The sequence below is a fragment of the Morchella importuna genome (assembly GCF_003444635.1).
Source record: "Morchella importuna strain M04M26 chromosome Unknown Morimp01GS034, whole genome shotgun sequence".
Classification (NCBI taxonomy): Eukaryota; Fungi; Ascomycota; class Pezizomycetes; order Pezizales; family Morchellaceae; genus Morchella; species Morchella importuna.
Window position 1 is genome coordinate 1 of NW_025763431.1, and position 18,569 is coordinate 18,569.

Sequence of the window (18,569 nt, forward strand, 5' to 3'; positions counted from 1 at the left end):
GTTCTCCTCTCCGCTACCTTACACTTCTCCATTCTCGCAACACTAACCACCGTATCCGCAGGTGCCGGTTTTACCATGGCGGACAAGCTAAAGCCCCTCATTGAGAAGGCCGGCTTTACGAATGTCCACCACGAATTAGCTAAGATCCCTGTCGGCCCTTGGGCGGCGAATCGCAAGCAAAAGACTATGGGCGCGTATGTCATGATGTCGGCCGAGACAGGCTTTGAAGCGTTTGGCATCCAGTTATTCACGACTGTGCTGGGAATGGGTTTGGAGGAGGCGAGGCATGTAATACAGATGTCGCTGAAGCAGGCACGAAATAGACATATCCATGGCTATGGCCAGCAGTGAGTTCATTCCACCTTGTTTGCTTATGATACGACGGCAGATAAGCAGTACTGACACCCCGGGGTAGCCATCTTTACTATGGGCAGAAACCGTTGGATGAGTAGGAGAAGATTCTTTATTGGTGGATAAATATCTAGTAAGGCTTTCAATTAAGTCAGCGTACTTCGAGTTGTGTCTTGATGCAAATGAAAAAAAAATGAAAAATACACGCCTCAAATATCCTGCATGTTGCGTGAGGAAACCCTTGGCGCGTACAGTGTAAGATAGGGGCCTGGGAGGTGATGCTCAAATCGACGCAATGTATGTAGCTGAGAAAAGGTTGTTCTTGTAAAGTAAGGAATCTGGCTCGCTAATCTCTTGATTCGAGTGATGAGAAATACTGCTTGGCATGAAATCTGGTAAAAATATCGAAATCAAGAGGCTTATTACTTTATTTTTAGCCTGTAGCACCATAAACGAAACTACTACTATTTCATGACGTTTCCGACACGACTCCTATACATGCCATACCCCCAGACATTCTTTTTTTGATGTGATGCAATATTTGGTCAGTAAGTTCGAACTGCATGAATAAGAGAATGTTACTATATTTCCCTTTGACTGTATTATTGAATACTTAAATAATGCATGAAGCTTGGCGTATTTTGGTATGGATGATAATTGGTGCCCCGAGAGAATAGGTAATATGCTGCATGGGGGTTGGTGAACTGAGGAGCATAAGATTGGGGGTAAGCTCTGGGGGAATACGAAGTGATGAGGTTGAATCAAATGCGCAAGAAAATGTAGATTAAATCGTGTCTTTCTAGTATAGAATAAATTCCATATATTACCTTACCCGCAACCTTCCCTATATCCGTATCGTATCATCGCGAATCGATGTATTTCGCTCCCCATCTTAGCTGCACCACGAAAGCCTACTGTCCATTATAGCTTCTTAAGTGTTGGCGAAAGCATCGGCACTCGGCCAGCTCTCTTCACACCGATTATAAACGAATTTGAGCATCACTCAACCATCCCGTGACAGAAACGAGATCCGATTATTAATGGTTGAGCCATTGCAAATAACCCTAACCCTGCGTAGCTCCCGAACTACAAACAGATCTTCAGGGATGCAAAGAACGCGGGGCTTGGATGGTTGACACTAGGGCTCTATGATTTTGTTTCTGACTGCGTGTTTTGGATGCCATGTCTCGCGCAATGAGAGTCTTCGCCTCTCCGACTCCTTTAACTCCCTTCATCAGCGTGTCCATCATAACTATCTGCGTACAGTGACGACATGTGAGCCAAACAAAAAATTGCCATCGAGATTTTCTATTCTCGAAGGAAGTGCTAACAAGTGAAACACCTATGAAAGTGTAGCGAGCCACCTTTCACATCCCCAATTCTTTCCGCCAGCGGAATTCAGGATTAAAAATATGGCGCCACGGCAAAATTGAAATAATAGATAAGGCCTGGGTCATCAGAATTCACACATAGGAGAAAGGCAAGGAATGCTGAATCTGAAGTCCCGAAGACTAGTTACCCTATATATTGGGCAAAGAGTTGTGTCCGTGTTATAGGGATACATGATTATTTTTGTCGTCACGAGCGCTTGATAAGAGATCCTCTTTTGGAACTATCACAAGGATCACTTGTACTCACTAAACTCGGCGCAACTAATCTGGAAGCGCGGTAAACACTATAGATATTACGAGTTCCCTCGTAGGCTCTGCTCTCTCGCGTCGCTTCGCAACCCCGCGCTTGCGAGGATTGGCGTTTGGAATAAATTAGACTCGACAGCTCGGTAAATATTGCAGCGAGCCCTTATGACACTCATGTATCGGACGCTGACCGATGGAATACTTTGCAGCTCTCTCCGTGACACGTCCTCACTAGGAAAAATACGGGTGAAGTACTCTCAAAGGCGAACTCATATAAATTACTCTTGGCCGACCAAGGTTATGTGCTGAAATTTTGAACTGCTCTTCTAAGCCTCGCTTTATCCCGTCTCTTAGCAGAAATGTACTAAAATATACTGCAGTTCCTCGCTTCGAGTGTCGAACGAGATGGCCCGGCATTGCTAGAGTGAGATATCCGCTCAGAGTCGCATGTTCGAGAATATATATATATCACACAGCAGGTTGACCCTCGCCGCTCCGAGCACGAGCCTGGCAGATGACAAAGGGGTGCCTCCGTATAATTAGATGTACGTATAGTGGTCCTCTAACCAGTGTCTCTCGTTCTTCCCTTATGACAGTTTGAAAGGGTTAGTGCCCACGACCCTATCGCCTTCCGACGCGGAGATCTAAGTATTATCTTTACTCCAGGAGATTTCTCGGCACCTGGGCTCAACATTGGAACGGTTTTAGATATGACAAATATATCTATCACTAGTCAATAAACTAGTCCAAACCTATATAACGAGACAGCATCTTCCGTTGTTACGGAGCGGCACCCAATAGTAAATCCAAATCTGTTAGTGTGTGTATCAATGATAAGGCCCCTTCATCACATATATAGCGCCCCACTCAGGATCTATATATTTTACGTCCGACGTCCAGATGCTCTCGAAGTCAATTCTGACCCTATCCGAGAATTTACTTAAGTCAGTTATTTCTTGAGCGTTTCGTATGGTTTCGTGTTTAATCGATTCTAAAATTCACTGCACGCTCGTACGCAGCGGTGAATTCCTTGCAGTTTTAACTAGAGGGCTTACCAAGATTAATACTGAGATTTGACGCCTCCTCCCATGTGGAAAGATCTTACCTGCCCCCAATCTCAAGGCCCATACTCAGGATCCACTATTATAGGGCCACTCGTGCCCCGATGAGAAGAGCGGATCTTGGTTCATCTCCCGTCTCTCGTGTTCTCGCCTCGACCCTACATTATCTCCCCGCCTTCCTAGAGAAATAGGGCGGGTCTTCTCTGTTACACCAGCATGAGTGAGTCGTGATAGTGGTCCAAGGAACAGCTAACGCTATGGCCAACCTTTTGAAACTGTTTGAGCTCGTCGCCCTTGTCTTATACTACTCACCATTGCAACAGTGAGCTCTTCATCTCTGCTAATATTGTAGGGGCTGCATTTTGTTGTTTGGAACGTTTAGGGGTCGTTCTACTTTGGTGGCGTCCTACTTTCCATTCTGTGGCTGAGAGTCCAGACAGCCTATTAACTATTACCTGACGAGAATATGAATGTGCCCTTTGTGATAAATATCAATACCATCGAAGTACTGACAGTTGAAAGAGCTTTGCGTTGCTCGTAAGAATCCATCCGTGTCTCCCAAGCTAAACACAGTTGTTCTCTGAATGTTCCTTCCATAACATAGAGCGAATCTTTCCTTAACTTGCCAATGACTCTCTCTATCTTTCCTGCTTAATTTCCGCCTCCTCCTCGGTAGGTCTTCGCTTTCTTGCACACCTCGCGAGGTCATCATAACACTTCGATAATGCCAGGAGTTGGTGTGTCATCGAGGCCTTCTTCGCCAGCCTCTCTCTTATGCAAAGCCTTGGCACACGCCCCAACTTTTCTTCCTTGCTTCCCACAGCCACCAAAATCCACCTGTTATCAATGATCCCTTGTCGCTCATTGAGCGCGGAATTTTGATTTTCCCTAACCGATACCCTATGAAATGTGCCGAGCCGTTCTAACGCCACTGGATTAATCCTGACTGACTCGTGCAACTCTGGCTGATCTAATATCTCCACGATGCCTCGCACCGGAAGTGCCCGAGGATACACGATGAGTCTTGGTTGGCATGAGGTGTGCGCCGCGACAATCTCTCTGCATTACACCGCGCGACGGATAAGTTGCTCATGTTTGCGTCCTTGCGCTGGCTCATAAGCTCGTTTTTTGGTGTAGACACGCGAATCTCCGAGTGTGCATCACAATAAATATCCACACACCCAAATAGGCGCTAATGTGATCGTTGCCTCGAAGGAAACTATTACCTGGGCTAATTTCCTGTTCAATCTGTGAAGGCCTCCCAATATAATGTCGTGTAATCCATTTGCAGAGCGAGCCAGATTGGTTTTCCACCGCCGTTACCTGCAAGGTATGCAAGCACCGCATTCGTCGAAAGCGAATTATTTGTGAATATGGTCCTTTCGAGAGGAAAGCGGTACATAAATGTACAGTTACTGAGGTGAAAGTGAAGGAGATGATGGACGCGTGTATTGTCATGAACTAGCTTTGGGATCAGGTGATTTCTCATAAATAAGATCTAATCGGTTAGGAACGTATGAACCCTCACTCTCTCTTTTTCTACCTATGAAACGTACGTGAACCTATAATCTTTTGAGAAAGCAGCTTTACTAATTCCACTATATAAGCGATGTCTGAGGCCGAGTCTCTCTTCTACCGACAAGTTCAATCGCACAATCAAGGCATTCCCCATCCAATTCGCGTGGCCGCAAGATCAAAGATATGAGAAACGGACCTGTCTTTCGTGTCGCCAGTTCGCAATCTCTCACTGTGGCGTTCCCGATGCGTGGGATGAGTGAGACACAATGCAAAGGGAGCAGGAATGGTACATAGTATCTAAGGAGATGGCGTCTCCTCGAGAGTCACCACCCTGTAGCTCTTCTATGATGACGCGCACGTTCGATGACCTTCGTAGGTATTAACTCTATGACACTGAAGATAGAGAGACTATTTGCTGACACAAGAGAGTGTGAAGCTGGAGAGTGACTATGAAATTGAGCTGTTGATTGGCGTACGATGGTTTAGGCTCTAATATGATGGCGTGTGTGATGTCGTAGATATAGCCTACTGCTGTGAATAGTGATATATCCATAGGATTGAGTTAGTCCATTCGCACCTTCAACGAGTGTCGCAGTCGTTTTCTTTCTCTACTTGGTAAGTGCTCCCAGAATTGGTTAATTATTTTGATAAAATAAAGCACTAATTACTATTCCCACCCTATAACTATATGCTCCCTTTGCCAGGTATACAGTCTCTTTATCCTGGGCCAAGCTCTGTCCATCCCAATATCTAGAACCAACTTTTCACTTGCGCGTTAGTATTGTAGTGAAATTTAGATTTGCTGGGAGCGTGTTGCGAGCCCATCTTCAAATGTTGAATAGACCTTTGATTGCAGGTTTCACTTCGTCGGTACGGTTCTCCAGGTACACAGAATGTATGTGGCAATTTGGGTGCGAAACTTGTCTTAATGTTTAATATCGGGAATGTTGCCATTGTTGTCTGGCTCGTAGTCTTTGTACTCCAAAAGAACTGGACTGTTATCTATCTCGGCCATCCGCTGGCTTCCAGAGCCTCCTCCAGGCCCTGTGACTTGGTTTTTGACTTTGTGATAGGGAATAAATAAGTCCGTTGCAGCGTCACCACTCAGTATCAACTTCCTCATCTTTGCACTTGGTCCCAAGCCGAGTGTCTTTGTATCAGGGTTTTCGGCAACACTGTGTACTTGGGAGGCCGTCAAAAGACTCATCCATATGACATCTTCGATAACGCGCCTAATTCTATCGTTCCAGCCCCCAAGGTCCTCAATCAGCCCTTCCAGACGCCTCTTTCCGGATGTTGACCACTGGAGCTTTCTTAACCAACCGCTGTTCGACTGCAAACCCTGCACCTGTGGGTCTTCCGGGACGAGAGAAGTGCCTCGCAAGAAGGTATCCAAGTCAAAACCGGTAGCAGAGTCGAGTGTAGTCAAGTTGTACTTCGCTTCAAGACTGGTATACTCTTTCAGCCTGGTAAAAAGCTGTATGATCATGGAAAGTGTATGGCTCTGGGTTGTAGGTGGAAGAGTTTTAAAGATGCCCCCATCGATGGCCGGCGTTTGCCCAAAAAGGAACGAAATACATGCTTTCATTCTTTGCTCCTCATCCTTCAGCCGAATTCGCAAGACTCCCGCATCAGACGCAAAGCGTTTGCTATTGCCACCAGAGCCGATATCTCGCCGATGAGGCTTAATATTGGTTGGACTAATCCTGGGATAGCTAAAGCTAGGCCCACAATCTCTGCCATATTTTTATGGTCTTAAATGCCCGCAGGAGGAGGTAGCTTTCGAATTTTGCGAGAAAGGCGCTCTGGGGATTCCTTGCACGTTTGTGTAGATACCTCAGGCTGGGGAAGAAGGTCAGGCATGTGTTTGACTATATACATGTAGTGTTGATGTCGTTAGAAACCTTTCTCTGTACTACATACATACATGTATATCTCCAACTGCGCCGCATCTTCACGTGGCTGTAGCCTAGAGCCCATCGTTTACCCCTGACAAGCTCCGAGCCGAGCCCAAGTGACGCGATCTGACGTGAGTCACAGTTTACCCGCATGCGCATATGTATGTAATTAAAATTTAACGAGCTCATGGGTTGTCATTGGTTGACCATTGAGTGTAAAGTACCTACAAAGTGGCTGTAAATCCGGGGGGGAACACGAACTGACATACATACAGGTATCTCTAAGCCACCAGAATCCGTTTCAATCCGGCCGATCCCCTGCTATCAATATATCTACCCTGGTGCCACTGTACGCTCTATCAAAATGCTCATCCCCTATCCAATTAGGACCGAATTTACCCAATTTCAGACTTCAAAGTCCCTCTAGATCAATGCTGGTATTGATAAAAACCTCGGAGCTTTGTTAATTGTATATATTGACATGCAGACTTAGGGATAGTGGAGAAATTTATTCCCGTGAAGCTGCGCCTTGAAACGATAATATTCGATGTACATCACCTCCACATCCCCGGGACCGGCAAGGAATTGAGATAGCTGATATTCTATATATATAAATCCCAACCTGGCACCTACTCAATCTTCTCTAGTTTATTCTCTCAACAGCATTATTGCTCTTTCCTTCAAGCCCTACAACCAATATGGATACTCAACAAGATGGAACAACTTACATCAAGTTACATCCCTCTACCACCTATGGGTGCTCGTCTAGATATACCTCCACTCGGGATTCTGTCCGCCAACAAGATACCAACAACTCCTTCTCCGTGGCAGCTTTATACTGCAAAAAGCTGGGCTCAAAGATTAAGGACGACATCGACCACTATGTCCACATAGGTACGAAGATGTTTGGCTCGGGAGGGTTCTCAAACGCAATTGGCGTCTCTGAAACTGGTGTCGCCAAGTTCCCTAAAATTGCTCCGGGCAGTGACGGATTCGGAAAAGGACTTCTATCGCGACCTGACCACCGAACTACGTACATGCCCGGTCGATCGAAGCACTCAGAGTAAACCCAAAGTTACCGCCGCGAACCGAATCACGCATCATGAGAAAAAAGGCGTCTGATCCGAAGACTTTCTGGGGGCCGGTGCCTGATCGCGATGCTATCCTGAATCTAGAGCCAGTTATACTTTTAGAAGACGCCGAAGACTATTTCGGCCGTGACTACCATGGCGACTCCTTCGATGAACGGCTGTGCCAGATTTACACCATGGTCCGGAATCCCGGGGGGGGGGGGGGGGGTAAGCGCCCTGTTTCCTTATCCACTGGCATGTACTGAGCGGCTTGAAAACTGGACTTCAATGTGGATTCAGATTGGTCGAGAAGGTTCATCGTAGCCGGAGAGTGAAGCGCGTGAAGTGATTGACCAGCTAGTGAGAGTTTGGGTCACCAGTTGCGTCTTCCTCATGTAGATGGTAGGTTTAGCTATCTTGATGTAGATCCGCATGATGTGTCTGTGACGATTGATAGATGCGATTGATACGGTCCCAGATGACTTCAATTACGAACGGGTTTAGATGGCATATTGCGTGTATATGTTTAACTATATTTTTCTTTACATGTAGTTAGTTTTCATTCCTGATAAATGGAAATTAAATATCTTCGATTTCTATGATTTCACTCCAGTATATTTGCGATCCCATAATCGAACTTGTATTCTTGGAAAAACTCACATCCTGTATTTTGATTCACCAGCGACCTCGTAAAGCTACATGACTCGCCGTCGTCACACAAAGACCCCCCAGTTGGTAATTACTTGGCGCATAGGGTATCACTCGCCCTTCTAAGCCTATCTCGGAGATCCCCGTGCTCGGTCGTTCCGCATGTAGCCACACGACAGACTAAATTCCGAGTATCGTATATAAGCCACATCCGACTTCCCAGCACTACCAGCTATCGTCATGGAGCTCTGTTTCCTTCTCTTTTCTGAACTGTCCTCCTGTTTTGATCGCGAGTGGTCAAGTAGGCAACATCAACATCGACTATGCAATCAGACCAGCCCACCGGGCTACGGACTTTATAACTACGTACGGAACCTACGTTTAGAAGCAGTTAGAGCTGGCGCATGGTATAACTTTGGGGGGATGATCCATACCGCGTACTAACTCAAAGACCAACTCAGATGCTAGGAGTCCCCGCTCCACCGACAAGCAGCCCAACGTCGACCAGGCCCTCTCCAACCTCTTTGGACATTGCCTCGCCTCTTCTATACACCTTTTGAAGTTCCGTAAGACATACATCTTAGTCTTCGAAGACCGAGGCCTAGGTGCTGCATGATCAACGAGCATCGTTTTCCTCCGCAACGACTACAAGTCTATCCCGCATCATGACATGGCCAAGCTTGCAACCTCCTCTAGGCCATCTGTATCTTCTCTCTCGAGTACCCCTCTATCTGCCTGCTCTTACGTCTGTGGTTTTCGTGGGCGATAAGGGATGGCCGGTCCTGAAGCTCTATGACAACGGGATGTATCCGGTTTATAGAAGTATGATCTTATTACCCCCCCCCCCCCCCAAAAAAAAAAAAAAAACTTCTTCAGGCTCTTTTCAAGGTCGTTTCCGTTTCTACGTACAGGAATGTTAGTTTAAATCTCATCTCTAGCTCTCCCTACCGCCTGCAAGTACTATCAGAGGGGGGTACTTACAAAGCCACAAGTTGCAGATTAATCCCATCTTAGCCCCCCCCCTCCCCCCCTTTTTTTTTGCAAGGGCTTCTAAGAAGTCCTTCCAACGTAGCCACTAGGCACCGGTAACCACTCCTCGGTAACTCTCCGACGGCGGCCTAGCCAGCCCGTCATCTGTTTTGTAGTAAGGATAGATGACCTTCTACAACTACCTCCATATTTTCCCCCATGGCTTTCGGAAGTCTCTTCATCCTATGCAGCGATGTTAGATACAAACGAAACATTTCTCTCTACAAAAATGTCATAGAGTGAAGGGAGATACGTACAAAAGATTCTGGACAAACTGCGTATCATGCTCTGGCTTGGGCGTTTTTCGTAGCTTTTAAAATTATGAAGTCTCCGACACGCAGATATAACCCTTCAATGGCTCAAAACTAACTCTTCACTACTCGTACAACTCCCGTATTGCCACCCAACATCTACCAGTAAGTGGCGGTATGTGTCATCTCCATAGGGAATAACCCATATGCATCAGACACTTGACGAAGCCCTTGCTCACTCCTACCACCTTACACGTCAGTTTAACTGCCAACCACCGAAAAACATAAAGGACAGGAACGTACAGCAGCCTAAGTGTACCGGGACACAATACCTTCACCATATCTGAATACTCGACATATAAAAATAGTCAAGCAGCTCATCCATCACCTCGTACTGCGACCAGGTAAGACAGTTGAGCCCCCAGATCCCACAAAGTGGTTATCATCACCATGCACAGTGATAACAACCACTATAAACCAAACCCCACGAGCCAAACCCCACGAGCCAAACCCCACGAGCCAAACCCCACATAAACCAAACCCCACATAAACCAAACCCCACATAAGCCAAACCCCGCAAACCAAACCCCACAAGCCAAATCCCAACGAGCCAAACCCCAATGCAAAATCCCACCGAGCTAACTATTTCCCAAAGAGCCAAATTACAACTCCCCCAGATGCTGCAACCCAAACTCCCCGAAAAACAGTCAACTCTATTGAGTGACAAAACAAATACCCAATCCCCAGCCAACGGTTCCGACGAAGACAGAGACCAGACACCCACTATGTCAACCCAAGAAGCCAACCAACCAACCAACCAGTCAGGCACAGAATCGTCATGCCGGCAATCGCAGAGTGATAGCTGTGCCCAACAATCCCACAAGCACAGAATCGTCATACCCATAAAAGGGCAGAGTGATAGCCGTGCATACCGCGGACAGTCCAGAACTCGTAAGCCATAGAGAAACGAACTGCCCACGGTATTGTATTGAGCCAAAAGGACTCTCTAGTCTAGGCCCAGAACTCCCCAAAGTTTAGGCCCAAACTAAAGAGTCAATCCCCCTCCACACAGTAAAATCTCACGCATTAATGTTATAATTTTTATCTATTGAAGAAAAAATAATTTTAGTGAAGGAAAAATAATCAAAGTAAATAAATAATCGAGAAGAAGGGATACTTAGCTTGTTGTTGAACCGACTGAAAAAGAGACGTCGATCCGAAATAAAATAAAAATAAAAGAAGTCCGTACTAGACGGAGAAGGGGGGGGGGGGGGTAAGTAGATTTGTGTTTTTGGTTTTTTGGGGAAGTTTTTTTGGGGGGGCAGTGTTGGGGGAATTATAAGTTTGGGGGGGGGGTGAGACATAGCGTTTGGTACAGGATATATGTATAAAATAATTAATAATGAAAAAAGGAAATTCTAGCTTCGTACCACTTGGCTCTGGGCAGCATCCCAGAGCCAAGTTTTTGTTTTTTGGTGATTGTTTTAGGTTTTTTTGTGTTTTTTTGTGATTGTTTTTTTAGGTTTTGTTTTTTGGAGTGGGGGGTAAAATAACTTTCTGGGGAAGTGCGGATAGACATAGGTTTCGAGACAAAGTTGATAAATATAAATAAGGAAAGGAAAAAAAAAAATTGGAAAAAATGAAATGTAAAGACAGGACGGGTACAAAAAGACCCAATTGACACACCGACACACCGACACACCGACACGTACTGAGAGCCCGAAGGCAAAAACGAAAGACACCCCTTTGAAGGGACATCAATCAAGGCTAGCCATGGCACGAAGGCCGAAAAAAAACGTTTGGTATTTTTTTAGGTTTTTGTGGGGTTTTCCGTAGAGAAAAAATGAAATGGTAACTTAGCTGTTCAAGTTCACATCAAGTGACACAAGTCCCGCAGGCAATATCCAGAAAAAAAGAATAAAAAAAAGGAGGGAAAGAAGAAAAGAAGGTAATGAAGATCAAAAATCAAAGTCCTAGAAGACAAGTTATCACACGAGGGCGAGGGGGGGGAAAGGTCAGCCCAGCGAATATAACGTGCAGCTAAAGAGTGCAGTCTAAAGCCACACATCACTGGACCACCTGCCCCCCCCCTCAGGGGGGTTGATTATTGTTCACGGTTATACGTACGTATACCTACCACGCGCCCCACAGAGAGAAATGTTGTCAAAAAAAAAATCCAGAGTCCAGGTCCAGTCAGTCCAGTTCCAGTTCCAGTTCCAGTCCAGTCCAGGTCCAGTTCCAGTTCCAGTTCCAGTCCAGTCCAGTACATCACATCACATCACACCACATCACGATTTCAAGATTATACGTACGTTCATTCCACCCATCCCATAGTCATTGTGCAAAGTTTTTCAGTCACTCGAGATAATACGTACGTTCATTTTTTCCACCCCTCGGTGGGCATTTCCTACACAGTGTGATCAACCGTGAGGTGTGAAGCTTCTGTGCAGGTCCACCGCACACCTCTGGTTTGTCCACAGAAGAAAAAAAAGAAGAAGAAGAAAGCATGTCAGTTAGTCACAGTTATACATACGTCCATGAGGCCCCCGCGGTGGGGGGCATCGATGTGTGGTGAGAAGAAGAGAGTCGTGATCAATCGAGAGGTGTGAAGCTTCTCTGCAGGCCCGCTGCACACTTCTTGTTTGACTACGGAGAAAGGAGAGAGAGAGATCAGTAAAAAAAAATTAAGGTTATACATACGTCAATGTAGTGTTGATGTGTTGATGAAGACTTTGTTGTCGAAAAAACATTTTGTCGTTGTTGTTGGTGGGGTAAAAAAAAGTGTGTTGGTGGAAAAAAAGTTTGTTGGTGGGGAGAAGAAGGAAGAGAAAAAAAAAAGTGGGGGGAAGGGCCTCTTTAAATACCTATAGGCAGGCGGGGCAACTGTGAAAATTGGGGGGGGGGGGGGGGGGAGGTAAACAATGGGTTGGGAGGGGGAACGCGCAATCGCGAGTGATATTCCATGATTCTCCACCCCCAAGTGCCAAGATTCGGAATTTTTACCCCACCACAACAGAACAGCAGCGACAGAAGGGCCTTAGTGGGGTGTTTACATCGATGTGTGTACCTAGTTGGGCAGAAATCTTTCTCTATGCGGCAAAAAAGGGGGAGGGAGAAGGGGTGGCATGTCGCTGCTTACACTGCGACCTTCAACCACATGTACATGTAGCTCTGAACCATCAACCTGCGAGCTCAACGTAGATGTACCCACCCACAGCTGCGTGTAATCACCGCCTAGCTACTACAACACAACATCCTTTACTCGTCCTCCCTCCCCAATTGTCTGCCCACACCAACCCTCTCTGCTCGTTTCCACCAACAGTCTACCCCCACCAATGTCAACACTGTAACCCAGGTAACCACATACTATCAGTACCACCACCACCACCTCCCACGTAAATCCTATCCCTCTACAATCCCCATAAGCTCCTACAATACAAACAGACCTCACAGACCTCACAGACCTCTTGCTCCTCTCCCTAGATACCGGTGAAAATTCTCTGTTGCCGACACACACACACACACACACACACAACCCCGCATATATCAGCTTAATCCTGTGCAAAACATCTTTGTAAATATTTACAAAACATATATATATCTACCAAGAGAAGCTGAGCTACTAGATGCCAATATAGCGTCTTATTTCGAGTCTCTGAGCTCAAGCCACTGTAGGTTGAGCAACTCATATAGCTAGCTCAATGTTGGAACGAAAAGGCTGTCTTTCCATCACTTCATACCCAGCCAGCAGACCGGCACATCACTCCACTTCCCAGACCCTCAAGCTCCACTTAAAGATAAAAAAAAATATCCTCGATATACCCCAATACCGCATCTTCCATAGGTCTCACTCGCTGAGTAGTAGAGAAATGATCTCCGCCCACCCTGCATCTGATTCGCCCTCCGAAACCCCTGCCTGCATGCTGCAGCTGCATGCAGGTCAACACTCGACGACAGGGAATCCATACCTGCGCCTCCTCTTAGCCCCGCAACCACCAGAACCTCCACATAGCTCTGCTCCAAACCAATTCTCCAGAACATTCTCTCCATCTTTTAACCACCTCGAATACCCTCACCCCCCCCCCCCCGATGGCCGAAGCAATAGGCGTAATCTCCGCCGTCCTCGGCGGTGCCGACGTCTGCCTCCGGTATCTCTCCCCTCCCCCCCCCCCCACTGGAGAACCCCCCACTAACCTCCCATTCAGCACCGGCCGAAGCCTCTACCAGCGCTACCGAAACTACAAAGACGCCGAACAAGACCTCAAAGACCTGACAGTGCTGCTGAAGAACCACTGGCTCAAAATCGAGGCCAAGCTCGGTCTCATCAAGGATCTCCAGGACGTTCTCGGCGAAACCCTACACCAGCACTTCACCGAGCTCTTCGAGATCCTGATCCGCAAGTTGGGAGAAGCCCAACACAAAATTGAGTCAGTGGACCGCAAACAGGGCCGTCTAAAACGTGCCAAGTTCGCCGCGCTGGTCAAGGAGTCGCTGGAAGCCGCCATTACAGAGCTAGATAAATGGCAGGCCCAGGTGGAGCTGCCGTATTACCTCATGGCGCGGATTAGTAACCCGCGCGTGGACGAGAAGCTGGCGGCGGTGACGCAACGGTCAAGGGGGGACACAAAGGGAGCTGAGGAGATTAAGCGCTTGCGCGACACGATGAAGAGTGAGAGCGATGGAGGAGGGACTACACCACGCGGCGGTGAGGGCGGCTGGGCAGGGAGAGGGGGAAAGAGCTGTTGGGTAGAGGCATCGAGGCTGAGTGACGGTGGGCGGGTGGTTGATCCGTACGCTAGCTCGGAGCTCAAGCTCGTCAAGCTGGCCGGCAAGGAGTATCTCGCCGACATCATCTTGATCAAGAACCTCCCCGATGAAGGCCAGATGGCGATGGCGGGGATCCGGGACGTGGCACGCATCCTCGCGCAGTCGGAGCCTTTAACGTTCGGCATCCTGAAGTGCTACGGCGTGGTGAAGGAGTTGCGAAACCACAAGTCAGAGATAGTTTTCCAGGTGCTCTTCTCGATCCCGGACAAGCTGGACCAGCCCCGCAGCCTCCGCAGCTACCTGACCGCCGCACAGGACGAGCGGCGGACAAAGTATCCTCTGAACGAGCGTTTCGCGCTGGCAAAGAGGGTGGCACGGAGCGTCATGTTTGTACACACGTCCAACCTTGTGCACAAGAGCGTCCGGCCAGACACAATCGTGCTATTCCAGGACAGAAAGTCTCTGCTAGGGGTCCCGTTTCTCGTGGGCTTCCAGAAGATCCGCCCTGCGAGTGGGGCGACAACGATGGTTTCGGATGCCGAGTGGGAGAAGGACCTGTACCGGCATCCAACAAGGCAGGGGCTCAAGCCAGAGGATACGTACAAGATGCAGCACGATATCTACAGTCTCGGGGTCCTCCTACTCGAGATCGGCCTCTGGACTTCGTTCGTGCACTGGAACGGGGAGCACAAGCGTTTTGAGCCGGGCCCGGAATTGAAGGTGGATGCAGACACGCTGGCGATGAAGGATGTTAAGAGGAAGGCAAACATAATCAAGGGTCTTCTGCTGAAAATGGCGATGGAGTTGCTGCCGGGGGCGATGGGGCCCAAGTATGCGGAGGTGGTCATCTCGTGCTTGACGTGTCTAGACAGGGGGAATGACAAGTTTGAGAGCGAGGAGGGCCTGGTGGACGAGGATGGCATCGTGGTGGGTGTGAGATATGTCGAGATTGTGAGTAGTTTTCCAGTGCTGTGGTTGAATAGATGCGGGCTGTTACTGACGAGATGGGGTTTTTTTGTGGCGGTGTATTAGGTTGCGATGAAACTAGAGGAAATAGAGGTCTGAAGCTCATTCACGGTGTGTTCTTTGGTTATTTATACAGGTTGTCTCAGCACAAAAGTTTGGGTAGTTTTGCAAATTTGGCATTTTCGAGCGAGCATATATGTGTCCTTTCTCATGAGCAAACATTTCCTTTCACGTCCACAATCGATTATAGGTGGTAAATGGAGAGAGAGTATTTATCAACTGCCAATTTCATTAATTGTCGCTTGAAAAATTGACTACTTGTACGTAGTGCGGGAGGCAAAACTGACGGTTCCCCTCAGTGGCCAAAAGAAATCCGGTTGACGGTGTAGCAAAAGAAACCGAAACACGCTGGCAGGGCACAGAGGCAATATTCTAAGCTGGAGAGCTCGGGCAACCACCAAAGCGATTTAGATAAATCTGCTAGATTTTCAATACTATGTACCACATCACAAACTATAACATCAAAAGCCAACATCGAATATTGCAATTAACCACCAAAACGTGGTATCACAAGAAAAAATGTTTATTATATTAACCATTTCCGTGTCTTGGCAGCAATCCAGAGTAGTTGTAATATTGTGATATTTTTTTCTCTCGGTATATCTCACAGTATGAATGCACCCCCCAAAAGCGGCACCTCTCCACTAAAATCCAAAGTTGATAGTTTCGACTGCCAGTTTTTAGTCCCCATAAATCTTCTCTCTTTCTTCCCGTCGCTCTGCTACTGGTTCGAGTAATAACGTAGCGATGTCTCTTGGCATGTCTACTACAAGTAGAGTGCTAGACTAGACTACATCATATGTACATGTATATACCATTATGGAAACCGCCCTGCAGCACTCCACGCTAAGCACATACATAGCAATCCCCACTAGAGGCTACTGCTACCTGCTACCATTCTAGACACCTCATTCTTTTTCCAAATATATTAATATTCTGCGTTATCCAGACCGCCGACCTCTAGTCTTCACTCTCTAATATATTTCCACCGCTCTCCCACAGCCCTAATGATATTCCAGCACCTGCAGGGAGCCGCGTACTCCCCCACTGCAACCCCAACCACAACCGAGGCCCCCAGCACCGAGTGACAAATCATGACTCACCCACACCCCAACCCATTCCGGTCTCCCCGCATGTCCATATATATAACCAGGTTCACTGCACTCAATATTTCCCGTCCACGATTGTTCATTCCTATCGAGAGTCAGTAATGAAGCTAGCACGAGTAAGACAGTAAGTACATGTAAGTTAATTATAAGTGAGGTTGCCCTGCGCTTTACCCGTACTGGCAGCAATATAAATTCGCTTAGAATGCAGGATAGCTCACTGGCTGGCTACACGGCCGATAGGCGATTTTTGTGCGAGCTTAGGGCGGCTGAATAGAATACGGCGGGCCTGGGTGCGGGATCGAGGGTGAACCGGGTTTTGCTTGCATTGCGGAAAGAGAAGGGGGGGGGGGTGAGTGTATATTGACAGAAGAAACGTTTTCGTGACCAAACATATATCAGCCGGACGATCCGACATAAGCTTCATATCTATAATGCATGGCGTAATATGATCTGCTCTCGTGTTTCGCATGTGTTGATAGATAGACCACCGTGCAATGTGTAATGTCGTGTCGCAGTATTCGTGTCGTTTGTACAAAGATTTATGGATCTCTGTGTACCCATACCCAGTCCTTGTGTGTATATAGGAAACACGATATCTACGACGACGATTAGCTGTGCCAAACACAGCAGGCTTCCCATAACTCAACACCCAGCCAGTTATCAGACGATCTGACAGCCACTGTTATTCCAGCTAGCTCCGTAATATAAGTTCCACATAGTACAAATAAATCTGGGGACCCATCGAGCAGAAGACAGCTGACAGAATTAAATCCTTCTTCACACCCTTAGATACATGCTACACACCTTGTGCGTGCCCCTCCAGGTATATACTGACTGGTGACCATAACGCGACTTTTCGTATTCGCCTTCATAGTTAAGCAGCCGTTTCCAGTCGCGCTCGGTTAAAAATATGCAGGGCAAACACGATCAGGAAGCATGTTTGTCTATTCTAGCCAGCACAAACTAATCTCGGAGATGCAGTTTAAAAAAGAACCCGAAGCTTCATGGCGTCATGGCCACCTACATTACTACGTCCTGGAAATGGGAATTTAATTCCAATACGTCTTTTGGAAAGGTAGCTGGTATCTGTCCGTGTTATCGATAGTCGATCGGCAGTGTCAACTTTAGTTGAGTTCGCCCGGTAGTAGGTGCTATACTCAAACAATCTACAGGCTAGTAGTTTACATCTGAAACACGACATCGAGAATTGCGACAGCGCTCACGACGCCGGTCGAGACTCTCCAGAAGACGAATTTCAGCTGGATGAACTCTAGGCTAATTTCCTTCAAATTACAAATTATGTGCCTTATCCTTTTTTTGTTGCTAGGAATGTTTGTAGCCTCGATGGTCAATGTGTGTAGCGCATGTCGTACAGGGCTTATCCCTCCGGTGAGACATCTTCAACCCAGCATCAAGCCTCAAACACAGCACAGGCCAACCCCGTGGTACAAAAAAATGGGGTTTACTGTAAACCACGGTGGGGTTTACTTTGTACACCACCGCGGTGTTTACTGTAAACCCCACAGTGGTTTACTTGTGGCCTCGGTTGCGGTGTGCACTTGGTATGTAGGTAAACTCCACAGTAGGTTAGGTAAACCCCAAGTAAACTCCACAGTAGTTTACTTTAAACTCCACAGTAGTTTACTTTAAACTCCACAGTAGTTTACTGTATACTCCACAGTGGTTTACTGTATACTCCACAGTGGTTTACTGTATACTCCACAGTGGTTTACTGTATACTCCACAGTGGTTTACTGTATACTCCACAGTGGTTTACCTACACCCCAATTTACCAGGGACTACGCGTATCGCGTTCTATATAATAATATTGCTCGATCCATTTTTATCGATATTAATATTAATATTATAATTATATATCCACCCAGATCCGTTTACATTTATTTTGTACTAAACGAGATCGATCCAGCTATCCACCTCTATTAATAATATAAGTATCCATCATGAAAAATCAAACCCATAAAGTATATGCGAAATTCCTATTAACTCCTAGTCATGAAAGAAACCCCTATCGACCCCCCAATCCTCCGTTAGATGCCGGTGCACATAACTCCTATTGATGTTGGTATATCTATTAATATGACGTCGCCCGAATTAAAATATTATTCGCTTATTCGCCGAGTAAATGCAGGTAAAAGAATGCCCAGTATGAAATGTATTCGTGTATAGTCTAGATCTACTTGAAT

The 18,569-nt window shown here is 46.9% G+C and overlaps 4 protein-coding genes across 4 annotated transcripts; 3 read left to right on the forward strand and 1 right to left on the reverse strand.

The window, feature by feature from the left end:
- Window positions 1–5,492: 5,492 nt before the first annotated feature.
- On the reverse strand, window positions 5,493–6,056 carry LAJ45_09080 (uncharacterized protein; the record flags this gene model as incomplete). The annotated part of the gene is made up of 1 exon (XM_046118625.1): window positions 5,493–6,056. One exon carries the CDS (start codon window positions 6,054–6,056, stop codon window positions 5,493–5,495), a length of 564 nt encoding a protein of 187 aa, XP_045968010.1.
- A 1,107-nt stretch (window positions 6,057–7,163) lies between these two features.
- Window positions 7,164–7,532, forward strand: LAJ45_09081 (uncharacterized protein; the record flags this gene model as incomplete). The annotated part of the gene is made up of 1 exon (XM_046118626.1): window positions 7,164–7,532. One exon carries the CDS (start codon window positions 7,164–7,166, stop codon window positions 7,530–7,532), a length of 369 nt encoding a protein of 122 aa, XP_045968011.1.
- An 891-nt stretch (window positions 7,533–8,423) lies between these two features.
- Window positions 8,424–8,743, forward strand: LAJ45_09082 (uncharacterized protein; the record flags this gene model as incomplete). Its single annotated transcript, XM_046118627.1, has 2 exons — window positions 8,424–8,549; window positions 8,645–8,743. 2 exons carry the CDS (start codon window positions 8,424–8,426, stop codon window positions 8,741–8,743), a joined length of 225 nt encoding a protein of 74 aa, XP_045968012.1.
- A 4,809-nt stretch (window positions 8,744–13,552) lies between these two features.
- LAJ45_09083 (uncharacterized protein) lies at window positions 13,553–15,295 on the forward strand (the record flags this gene model as incomplete). The annotated part of the gene is made up of 3 exons (XM_046118628.1): window positions 13,553–13,611; window positions 13,669–15,181; window positions 15,263–15,295. The coding sequence occupies 3 exons, from the start codon at window positions 13,553–13,555 to the stop codon at window positions 15,293–15,295; spliced, it is 1,605 nt and encodes a 534-aa protein (XP_045968013.1).
- Between the last annotated feature and the right edge of the window lie 3,274 nt (window positions 15,296–18,569).